The sequence below is a fragment of the Amphimedon queenslandica genome, unplaced genomic scaffold (assembly GCF_000090795.2).
Source record: "Amphimedon queenslandica unplaced genomic scaffold, v1.1 AMPQUscaffold_11787_Cont13973, whole genome shotgun sequence".
Taxonomy (NCBI): Eukaryota; Metazoa; Porifera; class Demospongiae; order Haplosclerida; family Niphatidae; genus Amphimedon; species Amphimedon queenslandica.
In genome coordinates this window covers 1-12,065 of record NW_003547972.1, presented here as the reverse complement: position 1 = coordinate 12,065, position 12,065 = coordinate 1, and the positions used below count along the sequence as shown (strand labels likewise).

The 12,065-nt window shown below is 34.0% G+C and overlaps 2 protein-coding genes and 1 long non-coding RNA gene across 4 annotated transcripts; 2 read left to right on the top strand and 1 right to left on the bottom strand.

Moving 5' to 3' along the window:
* Positions 1-27: 27 nt before the first annotated feature.
* On the top strand, positions 28-1,560 carry LOC105315100 (PRELI domain containing protein 3B-like). 2 transcript variants are annotated; one of them, XR_002188422.1, is made up of 6 exons: positions 28-183; positions 251-428; positions 594-694; positions 1,063-1,133; positions 1,183-1,288; positions 1,530-1,560. XR_002188422.1 is itself a non-coding variant. In XM_020004997.1 (6 exons), the coding sequence occupies exons 1-4, from the start codon at positions 148-150 to the stop codon at positions 1,088-1,090; spliced, it is 339 nt and encodes a 112-aa protein (XP_019860556.1). In that variant the 5' UTR covers positions 28-147; the 3' UTR covers positions 1,091-1,133; positions 1,183-1,288; positions 1,530-1,560. The 2 variants fall into 2 exon arrangements, 1 of the variants encoding a protein (XP_019860556.1); XM_020004997.1 differs by having other exon boundaries at positions 28-179.
* A 5,156-nt stretch (positions 1,561-6,716) lies between these two features.
* On the bottom strand, positions 6,717-10,565 carry LOC109588894 (hydrocephalus-inducing protein-like). The gene is made up of 9 exons (XM_020004999.1): positions 10,418-10,565; positions 10,171-10,311; positions 9,912-10,040; positions 9,006-9,740; positions 8,641-8,850; positions 7,421-7,552; positions 7,299-7,372; positions 6,944-7,092; positions 6,717-6,846 (listed from the first exon to the last, which is right to left on the bottom strand). The coding sequence occupies exons 1-7, from the start codon at positions 10,496-10,498 to the stop codon at positions 7,367-7,369; spliced, it is 1,434 nt and encodes a 477-aa protein (XP_019860558.1). The 5' UTR covers positions 10,499-10,565; the 3' UTR covers positions 6,717-6,846; positions 6,944-7,092; positions 7,299-7,366.
* LOC109588895 (uncharacterized) lies at positions 7,945-8,161 on the top strand. Its single transcript, XR_002188423.1, has 2 exons — positions 7,945-7,987; positions 8,032-8,161. It is a non-coding gene; the product is annotated as an uncharacterized LOC109588895 (long non-coding RNA).
* Positions 10,566-12,065: the final 1,500 nt, after the last annotated feature.

Below are 12,065 nucleotides of genomic sequence, written 5' to 3'. Positions count from 1 at the left end.
GGTAGCTATGGTAACGGTGGGCGTGGTTCCCGCCAAAACACGTGGTGCAAAAAAGACCCTACAGAGATTTTATCCTCGATTTTGTCATTCCAGGCTTGTTGAGGTCTTATAAATCAATTAAAAAGATAGCAAAATTATGAGAAAGAAATGAAGACGTGGGTGGATAGTTATACTTTTGAGTTAGTAAGCATTTTAGCATGTAAAACCATTATTAATACCTTATTATTGTTATATTATTACTTACCTGTAGTTTTCCCTGGGAGACTGTAGTACAGGCTGCATATCGTAAATACCCAACACGTCACAATACTAACGTTAAGACACTTGATACATTGGAAAGGAGGTGTGGTCAAAATGGGAGTGGCCGAGTTTTGTTTAGTCATCGGTTGTTTGGTACACTATGGAATGCACCAGCTCTTGTAATTAATGTATGCACATGTTGTCATGTACTATAATATTAATGCATATACTTATTATTAATGTGTGTACATTATCATTAAAGTATGTACGATTACATGTATATAATGTATGTATTGCTGTATGTAATGTACTTTAATATTAATACTTGATGTATGATGTCTTGTTCTTTATAGATATTAGGGTTTAATGAGATGATGTATATTCATGAAATGTCTGAGTGTGACACTCTTAGCAAGACACTCTTAGCAAGACACTTACCATCTCTGCCGTTAATGTGAGTAGTTTAATTATATAAATCCTTAAAATTCATTTATTTGAAATGTCTCATTTTCCTCCTCTGACTACCTTAGAGTGACTTTAATTGCGGGTACTAAATTTTGCGATTTTAGCACAAGGTAGATTTTGCTGGTATTAAAATTTGCGATTAAGTAACTATCACTAATAGTTATATGGCATTATAATGTCATTATTAATAATTGTGATTTTTAACCCAAGCGCAAAATTCGCAATTAATAGTACCCGCATTTTAAAGTAACCTTAAGGTATAAAGTTTTTGGTGTTTGATCTTGATACAATTATAATTACCCTAACTAATTATCTACTCTTGCTATTATATGTATATGTAATCTATTCACTTGGTAGGTCTCATTACAAAGTTTATTTAAGATGAGTGAAGTCCTGCAATACAAAGTACATCCAGAGGATCCATCAAAGTAAGCCAATGCTGGTATAATAGTATTAATAATTATTTGTTATTGTTAGGACTATACTGCAGCAGCATACTGTTATGAGTGTTCATGGTGTTCCATTGCTAGGAGGATTATTAGAAACTATGATACTCAATTCTTATGAGTCTGTTATATCAAAGGTTTGTCTTTGCCCTAGCTGTGAAACTGGTTCAGAATATTTTTTGGGGCTGTCACAAAAATTATGTTATACCACATTTTCAGTTGCAAGGAAAATTAATATTCTGAATCCAGCTTCATTAAGCGGCAAGCACAAAGATTTTAGATTTTAATTAATATTATGTTGTAATAGTGTAATTATAGCTTGTGTGCATTGTTAAACTCTGTGGATTGTGAATATAGATTGTTTATTAATTATTATAGGGAAGACTGGCAGTGGAAGAGAAAGCAAAAGAGATTGAGAATGAACTTTAAATTTATTTTATAAATGATTTTATTTCACTGTGGTACATATATCTTGCTATATTTTAGTTTATATTATTTCAAAATAAGTATTACTAAGCAGCAATCAAGAATTTTAATACAAGTAAGCAATGAAATACTGTAAAAGTAGAATATTTATACAAGAAAAAACCAGTTAATTTTTTGTTAATTATAGATCTAGTCATTTATAGTAGCTCAGATGTAAACAGTAAAATTAGAAACATGTAAAAGTTAAATAATAAAGGCAGTAAAATATTCCACTTCCCAGGTATTAAATTTCACAGATTATTACTGGTGCTTCCTTAAGTTCCTTTACAAGCCCTCTGAGAAACTCTTTCAACTCATTCTGAAAACGCAACTTTAAAACAACATGTTGAAGTGAAGAATGGTTGAGGATAGCATCAATGAATTCTTTCCATTTATTATTATTATGCTTTGGTGAACGAAAAAAGTGAATACTTAAACTTAGTACCTCAATCCTTGTATTGGACAGTAAAATATCAATAATCATTGGTAGAACATGATTCTGGAATATGGTGTCATTGTCTGTTTTAATGATGGTGTGTTTTTGATTGTGGCCTTGAAATTCTAATTGGAGTTCGGTAAGGTTTTTCTTACAAGACAAAAGATTAAAAAGAGTTTTTACATCATTGTCATCATTATACATACAACTAGTAGAGAGCAGAATAGGTAGATACAGCTGCTGTAATGTTTCATTCTTCTCAAGACCAGCAATGAGACAAGAAAGGAATATATGTGAAAGAACGTTAAAAGTATTGGTAAACTGCAATGGAGAATCTGTTTTTATTTCAAGGCATTCTAATGTTTGATTTCGTTGGAGCATTTCTTTCATGCTAGTACACATATTTTGGAAAGTCCAGATACAACTAAATGTTTCAGATGTTAAAAGTAATCTCAATGCTTTCAGTTTATTATCAGTTTTTAGAATATCAAAGAGCTCAACAGCACTTTCAGGGGAATTTATTGGCAATTCAGTTACAACCAAGCTAGGATTACTAATATGTGATGGATGCAGTTTTGATAATAAAATACATTCCAATCCAGGAATGAGGGGAGTATTTTCTGGAACAGGTAATGGCAATGCTTCTTTATCACAGGGAAGAGTTGTCGCATTTAGAGCAACCAATGGTGAGTTTAATGTTTCAACCACTGTAGGCAATGGAAGAATAGTACCAAAAAGAGATTTTAATTGTTTGTTTTTGCTTAAGAGTTGCTCTAATAAACCATGCGTTAAATATATGCCATTACCAAAAAATTGTACTGAAAGAAATGTTATGCTTATATTGTCGCATATTCCGTTCATGATAGCATCAAAAATGCTCCTTTCATGACAATTTATCTTTTCTTGGATGTCATGATAAAATTGATTTGTTCGTCTATGACAAACATTGAATTCTTGTAGAGTTGTTTTTTCTGCTAAACATTTCTTTAGATCAGAACAACAGCATTGTTCCATATTATATTTTTCCATGCTTTCGTCTACTGTCATGTGCAGTATTTTTATTTGTGAAAAACTGAGGAATCGTACAAGTACATCACATGTATATAGAGAAGTACCTGATACTTCAATGTAGAACTCCTGGACATTCCTTAATTGTAGTATTGTGTCATTGGTGAGTCCATAAAAATGTGCATCTAGTCTTTTTGTGTTCAATATGGTAGTAAATACTGATTGTCCATCTTGATATAATGGCATCAGATGAAGATGGTCCCAGTGGGTAGTACTATTGACATTAAGAAAATAATTGAGACACAATACGTCAAATAGAGAAAATTGTAATGCATGAAGACAAATTGATTGAGGACTAATGGATAGCGCTAATGCTTGGCATAGTTCTTTATTTTGTGATTCGTAAAGGAGATGAAGGAGGAGAATAGGAAAACCATCAAAATCAGTAAGGAGCTCATATTGATAAACATGGTCAACTATTGGATTAGTATAGAAATAGGATTGATATCGAGCAACAAATCCAAATAACCTTTTTGTCTTGCACTGTAAGGCAATTGGTTTATTGAAGTATTGTTCATAACTTTTTTGCGGACTAAGTTTGGTTAGACCTGCAACAAACCTCAGACACATTCGAAAGTGGTCATTATTAAAATGGGTTTTAAATATCTGTTCTGGGTTTGGTTGCTTAGCTATCCACCATGCTGCTAAAAACTCTTGAATAGTCAAGTGAATGAACTGATACATTTCTGCATGATCTATGAAAGTTGTTAATAAACCAAAATAATTTTCCTTGGCTGCCGACATCCCAATAATTTGATGAGAAACAAATGTCAATACAGGGTCTTCATTATTATTAGCCAGGTTAGTGTAAGCAAACTGACAAATCTCTTCAAAAGGTTCAGCTAACTCTACTGGTAATGAAGAAAGACTATTAGAGACATATGAGCGACAACCCTGCTTTTCTGTTTGCCTTTTGATAGTTTGTATAATAAAGTTCTCATACAGTTCAGTAAGTGTTGTTTTTAGTTTTCTTTCCTCAAGATAAACTGAAATAACTATTGAACAGATTAATGGTATAAAACATAATGATTGGACATCACTTCGCACTTTAAGATCATTAATGAGATTCACTGCTAGTAAAGACTCCTCATTGCTTTGAGAAGTTTTGAAAAAAGCAGTTTTTTTGTAGCCATTCCAATGAGTTTTAGAAATTTCATCAATGAGTTCGTGTGCTAACTTTTTATCTTTTTGAAGTGTTTGTATAATTACTTTTGCTATTTCATTCTTAGAAAATCCAATGACATGAACATGTTTATTGAGAGAAGACGTTTTTATAAGTGAAGAGGAGGCAAAGCTACGAGAGGTAACAATTACTGAACATTGGTCTAACTGCTCCCTACGAATAATACCAGCAGCTAACGAATAGTGTCTGTGGTGTTCACTTAGTTCATCCCAACCATCAAAAATTATCAGCATCCCCTCTCCATTGCACTCCTCAATCAAATCAACTATCTCAGGAACATTATTACGTTTATACACAAATAGATCTTTCAATGTACCTGCTTTAGCTATCTTCTCATCTCTTAAAGAACAATAAAGTACCAAGTCATAATGCGGAATGAGTTCTCTATCAGACCACATATGTAAAATTTTACGACAAAGTGTTGTCTTTCCAATGCCAGGAGGACCATCAATTAGAACTATAAGAGATATAGATTCTGAATCATTTGTAGGTTTTAAAATATCCTTGATATCAACTTCTTCATTCTCAAGGAGATTATATATCTCATCTACTTGTCCCCGTAGCATGTACCAATCTGATGACTCTTGTGGAATGGAAGTGTCTTTTTGATGCCTATCAGTATTATCTTCGTGATAAGAAGTTGAGTTGCCTTTTTGCTGCATAAGTGCTAATCTTCCAAAAATGTCATTTCCAACTTTTTGTGGCCAATCTGTTTCAATGATACTTCGTTTCTTGTAGTGTTTCTTTAAAATATCAGCATATTCTTTAACATCATCAGGATACAGTTCAATTTTATTAGAATGACCTGGGAATGTATATACAAAACAAAAACAAGTCCATACCATTTGCATGAACATGTAAATGTTGAATTTTATGATTATAATACAAAGTTTATTCTATAGAAGCCATACAGATCAAAGGTACCACGCATGGTTTATAGTGGATATTCAATGAATATCATTACCCTAGGGCAATAAGGATATTGCCCTAGGGCAGCCAGATATCCAATGATATTCATTGAATATCCACTATCAACCATGCTTGGTGCCATTGTTCTGTATGGCTTCTGAATAAACCAGTTATGACACCCTACTAGACTGTTGGCTTTATCTACCTGATAATACACTCAAACTATGAATATAGTTTTCGTGTATATATCAGATAAAGCCTCCAGTAGGGTGTAATAACTAATACTTATTTGATTATTAATACATGCAGCCTCCACATATACCCCACATGATATTTCACAAAATTCCATACCTGAATCAATGAACCTAAATCATGATAAAAATTAAGTAACCACAATGCTTATTAATTTTGCATGATCAATGACGCTGCCAAAAGCAAGTGCCATACCAGTAGATATGATCCGAAAGAACTTTACTTTTGATAGTACACAATGCTACTTAGAAATTTTCTCAATAATGTTCATGTATGCATGTACATTTACATGTAAAAATTTACACTATAATGCAGATACATACTAACAAGAGCTAGTACATAATTTACCCACCAAATATAGAACTGGCTAGCTCTGCCAGTGCCCAATTTCTTTGGTTCCTTAATACATAAAAAACATTTGCTAAATATTGCTGTTGATCAAGAGAGCCCTCCAATTGCTCATCAATAACATTGACAAGTTTAGTAGCTCTATCATAGGGTTTAATTGTTGACACCATCATCTCATCTTTAGTTCCTTGTGGTATTAATTCCTTAGCGTACATATCATTAGTCACTTTCAGAAGATTTTTAGAAATTGGGTTAACAAGCCTATTAGAATACCACCTAAATATTTCCTTTGAATCACCTGCATTATTATAATACAAGGAAGTGACACTTATACCTTATTAAAAATATATACCTGTTACAGGACCTGGATTAAGTTCAATATCTCCTGATAAAAGAAGTAGATGAAAAATCAAAAGAAGAGCACTGCCTCCAGCCAAGCCAAGACAAATAAGTGATGAGAAATGAAGACGGCAACCTGATAACAATAATTATAATTATACATCTAGGACTATATATAGTCTATACAATGGCCTACCTTGATTAATCAGTCTTAAAAAAGAACAAGTATTATGAAAAAGAATAGCTGCCATGTAGTAAGCAAATGCTGCTTGAAAGTTAAGAGCTTCAGTTGTTGCATGGCTAAACTTAGTTGAACTACAAGCAGCAGCTTTACAACAATTCCACAGGCCAATACTGGCTCTCCATTGGGTAAGATCAACCATTTTTCCAAAAATTGGGGGTGGAAATTCTCATATGATATTCATATCAATATCATATACTCTCGAAGGGGTGGATTAAAAAGAAATTTGTTGCCTATACATGTATATGTTTCACATTGATGTCATCATCAACATCAGAATCTCAAGCAAATCAGCAAAGACATAATAATGCATATGACACTGTATTGTAACATAAATACTTGACAGGCTATTATACATTCAATAATTATTAGAAACAGCATGTGTCTTGGAATAAATGTATTGTCATTGAAGCCTTTGAATATCAACCATTAATTCACAAGCCACTTGCTTAAACTACATGTAATAATAAAAGAGGGTGACAAAACAATGAAAGACAAGAAAGAGAATGGGAGAAATAAAAAAATATAAAACACCAATTATAATAAAATACCTCTTCACTTTTAGAAGAAGCAAATTCTTGTAGTAGCTCAGGAGTAACTGATTCCATTACTTGCTGCATTAGTGCTGGAGTCAATGGCTCAAGAATAAGTGACTGTACCAACTGGAGACAATACAATGACACTGTACTGTAAACATCCTCTAACAATAATAATATTAATAATAATAAAAATAACAATGTCAATTTATTTATACAGACATTAGCTATAGTGCAAGTGATTCAGAAAGATCTACATGCATGAATAATAAAATGAAGATTTTGAATTCAAACAATGTGGAAAAGGGAATATGACAGAATAATATATAATATACATGCATGTGCATGCAAAGGCATGAAAAAGTATTACCTTTAGCTAGCCACATTAATATTCTCAGTAGATCAGGTTCAGATCTTAATAACGTAAGTCCTTTTTGATTAATACTAAAATATTTATGTTATACAGAAATAGTAAATTGTTTTTCTGCTTACTTGTGTTGGTGATACAGAGAATTGTCCTGGTTCCAACTGCTCACCATCAACAGCTCCAAGTACCTTGAAATCAAGTGCTACCTTTCCAATATTGCTCAGTGTTATCTCCTCACAACAAAGACTGTCATAAGGCTAGGAAATAAATATATCACAATAACTATAGTACAGGGTACTTTTTTGACAAAATCTTAAGGAGAAAATATTTTATTTTTATAATTTTTTCCTGATACACATATAGTACATTTACATGTTCTTATGTTGTGCAGGAAGTTTAAACTGATTCTTAAAAATTTGAATTTTATAATGAATTTTTAAAGTTGCTTCAAAATCAGGGTCATTGGCCAAATTTCGTCAAAAATGGCTAGGAGAAAATTTCCCAGTTTTATAATTTTTCTGATACAAATACACACGTACATGTACATGTTCTTATGCTGCGTAGGAAGTTTGAACTAATTTCAATCAAAATTGGATTTTTTACGAATTTTTAAAGCGACCCTAAATGTCATGTATTCAAGAAGCATGCTGTTTATCTCTTTGCCTGACAATTTGTTGTAGAACTACAACAAGGTAATAACAATTAATAAAAAAGCAATTACCACGCCTCTTTTTAGGGCAAACACGTGCGTTTTACAGGAAACCACACCTTCTTGGCAGAAATTGGTATTGAATAATATTAGTGGTAAAATAGAAACCATAGGAAAGAATAGAAAAGTGAAAGAATGCTTTGTCGGCACTTTTATAATTGCTATTCAACACTTATTTTTTTTTTTTTTTTTTTTTTTGCAAAAAGTTGACTATTTGTTGATGATATTGTAAAGGCAATGAAACTGGTTGTAAGTAAATGCAGCAGCTAAAATCTATGTAGGTGCAAGCAGTTTAGGTGCTTTGGAGCACTTTTAAGTGAATGGAATAGAACTTGCAGGTCTACTGAGAGCTCTTGAAAGGCACAAAGATACTCTATGAAAAACGATCAAAATGGCTGATTGGGCGTGGTCAAGAGGTGTGGCGTCGAATAATTGATGATTTCCATGACAACATAAATAATTCAAAAAGTTGTCCAAAGGATTAATCTTTGCGAATTACTTGTGTAAGGAAAAGGGTTATAGCTCACTTACATGTACATGTACATGCTGCATGATTTGTGAGAAACCCTGCATGTATTCCATATTGCATTACATCCTATTCTGTCCCTCTCTCTCTCTCTATCTCATAAAAATTACCACAATTCCAAGACGTATTTTCTTTTTATTTATTCTATACTGTATATCAGAAGCTTCACCAGCCAGTACCAGCTCATAGACTGGGCCTCCTTCCACTTTACATACAGCCCTCACTTCAGTAGACACGTCAGTATGACCAAAGAAGCTCATCTCAACATCCTGAGTCTCTCCTGGCTGAAGTACTCCAAATAATGGCAAAATATCAAATATCTGAGACAAAAAAATAAACACATGTAATAAAATTAACATGCATGTACATGACATATACAGTACATTTATATGCATGTACGTGTATATATATTTTTACTTATTAAAAGACATACTGCAGTCAATAGTACACATGCACATATTGTATTCTCTCTCACTTGTCTAATGCTGACTGGCTGTAAAGGTTCTCCTACCATCTCCCACGGCTGACGTTCCCTCTCCTCCTCCTCCTCTTCTACCTCCTCCTCCTCCTCTTCAGTAACCTCTACTGTTGATTCACTGTGTTCTGAAGGAGGCAAGGACTGAGATATAACAACAGGTACTTCACTATTCCCCCTGATATCCTCCCCCACTCCTTCAGTTCTATTGATATCCTCGGTCTGAGATTCAGTCACACTAGGAGCTGTCACATGAACTGATATCTTCTCTGCTGCTAGAAACTCAGGAGTGACCCTCAACTCAAACCCAATGCTTTCTCGTTGTTTCCTTGATACATGTACGCCCACTCCCTTTAACGATCCTTCATCTTCCTCTTTCTCTCCTTCTGATGGTCGTGGTGATTCCTCTACATCAACAACGTTAATAGGAGGCGTGACAGCTCCTCCCTCCCCTTCAGGTTGCTGCTGTTCGTCAATACTAGAGCTAGAGCCTTCGATGGAGTCTGTCTCTATTTCACTCTGCATGTCGACACCTTCATCATCATGTAGAGGGTCCCTGCGGGTTGGGGCCCCTTTAAGGAAGTACCAGCGATAGTTGACGACGAGTGGACTGTTGTTCGTCATACGGACTACCTCCATCACTTCAGTGTTGTTTAGTACACACCCAAAATCAACTTTAGTGGTACTGAAATGAATATTAGGGAAATGGATCTCGGCTAGTAGATTAATGTAGTCCTAAAATAAAAATACATGTTCATACACATGTACATGTACATGTAATTAAAAAAATAAAGGGAGAGAGAGGATCAAGAGAAAAAGAAAAAAGAAGGAAAATCAAAAATCTCTACTAAAATTTCAAATTTATCTAATAATTGATGCATGTGTACATGTACTGGATTCCTCTACCTTCTGAGGATGTTCTTTGTAGGCAATCTCTATTGTCTGGCTCTCATTACGGGACTGTCTATCAACACAATAAGAGGAATCATACTGGACAGACAGTACAGCCTCTTCACTTGATCCCAATGACAACATCTACACAAAATGGTGGATGAACATTTATAAAAATACTACTGCAATAATGAATGTACATGTACTGTACATGTAAGAATACTGCACATACATGCATGTATATGTACTGTATAGGAGTGCAATGGTAGGGTACCTGATTAGCAGTGAATGGTTCATCCTGAGAGAGGCTCAGTCTGAAAGGATAGCTGCAGCTTAATAAAGCAGTTAATGGCAATGGAGACACATTCTTCAGTAACATGTCATGTACATGCCTTTCCAACAGACTGTCAGGCTCCTGAAAATTAACAATAAAAGTATGTACAGTAAATATATACATGTACTCTCTGCTCTTCTTTGCAAATTCTACTTTATGTACATGTACATGTACATGTACTGTATACCTGTTCCATTCTAAATGTCACTTCTTTGGTGCTGAATTCTAATAGAGGAGCAATGAAGAGGCACACAATGTCAACTGTCATTATTCTCTCTTTGTGAGGATTCCGTCCAATGATAGCATGACACAGTAACCGCTCCTTCACTTCTTGAGCACTGGACCAATGGAGAGTGAGAGAAATCATAAAATAATAGCGGAAGAAATCAAAAGAAAAAAGGCGAAAAGTATAGATACAGTTGTAAATGCATGTCAAACACAAACACAATAAATACATGTAGATGTATCAGTCTACAGTACAGTAGCAACTAATACAATAGAGTACATGTACTGTACATGCATGTTCATGAACTTCATGTACAGATCAACTAGGTACATGTACATAGGGTACAGTATATATAATTCTTACATGTCGGAGTAAGCAGTGATTACAACATTCTGTGATTGGTAAGGTAAGAGTACAGCTTGATCAGGTGATATCTGAAACATTGGTCTCTTTAGCATCCCATCACCTCTCTAAATAAATAATAAATTATTTATTATATGCACATGTACATGTACATTGTACATGCATTTACAGTACATTAGGGCATACTTTTGCTTCTCCTACATCAGAGTAATCTTTTGAGAGTCTCTCGATTTCAGCTTTCTTCCATTTTGCCATTGAAAAGCCTTCAGTAGTCCATGATATAGTCTATACAAGGTCACATATAACATTAACTTCATTTATATGCATTTACATGTATTTATTTTTGCTACATGTAAATAACTCCATTGAAGTTAGCAGCACATTTTGCAGCAGCACATTCTTCTTAAACCACAGGAATGTGCTGCTGCATCAACTGCAAAACCACAGGAATGTGATGCTGCAGAGAGTGCAGAGGATGCGTTATAGTTGATTAGTACGCGAGAATACTAGTTGATGCAGAATTCTAGATGTTTGGAACTGTATATAATCTGTCTATGGGACCAGGTCTACACTTGATTAATACTATTTAGCTATGCCTGAGATTGTTGCTTAACTTAAGCTAATCTGCTTTTAGAAGAATGCAGTGTTGATGGAGGCTATGGCTCTCTAGTCTCGCCAGCCTAATGGCTCTCTAGATCTGAACTGCTTCTAGTGTAGTCTTAAGTAGTAGTAGCAGTAATAATAATAATAATAATAGTGATGATAACAATAAGAAGAAATATCTACAGATTTACAGAATGAGGCAAAAACAGGCTGTTTTTTCAACTGAGTACTCCTATTGTATAGTACCTCTAGCTGTAGATGGAGTGTTACTAATGTTTTTGTTAAAATAATAAAATAATTGCAGAAAGGTTATTTTATAAATGGAACACTAACTATAATTATCCTGCTGAAATATTAAGGTGGATCAGGACTCAGTCTCACTTTTTAAATTCTGAGCCATGCACATGAGATATTAATGTGGTCAACAGTTCCCCTCTCAATCTCATTATGCCCTAAATCGAATATATTTCTGACTTAATTTTGTTTTTTGGCTTTTATATCCTACTATTATCCTACTCTACTATGTTGATATTGGTAAAGAATAATAATAATAATGACAAGCCTATCTTCACCTACTCCTAACATATTCTACCTATATTGTGTACATTGTACTGGACTTGCCTCAACTCTGTCTCCTTTTCTC

Excerpts from the sequence above, each read along its gene's own strand:
- LOC105315100 (XM_020004997.1), top strand. The coding sequence starts at position 148 with ATGAAGACGTGGGTGGATAGTTATACTTTTGA. Across the intron at positions 180-250 it reads GTGGATAGTTATACTTTTGA|TTTTCCCTGGGAGACTGTAG; the intron begins GTTAGTAAGCAT and ends ACTTACCTGTAG. Across the intron at positions 429-593 it reads CACCAGCTCTTGTAATTAAT|ATATTAGGGTTTAATGAGAT; the intron begins GTATGCACATGT and ends TGTTCTTTATAG.
- LOC109588894 (XM_020004999.1), bottom strand. The coding sequence starts at position 10,498 with ATGACAGTTGACATTGTGTGCCTCTTCATTGCTCCTCTATTAGAATTC. Across the intron at positions 10,312-10,417 it reads TGACATTTAGAATGGAACAG|GAGCCTGACAGTCTGTTGGA; the intron begins GTATACAGTACA and ends GTTAATTTTCAG. Across the intron at positions 10,041-10,170 it reads AACCATTCACTGCTAATCAG|ATGTTGTCATTGGGATCAAG; the intron begins GTACCCTACCAT and ends CATTTTGTGTAG.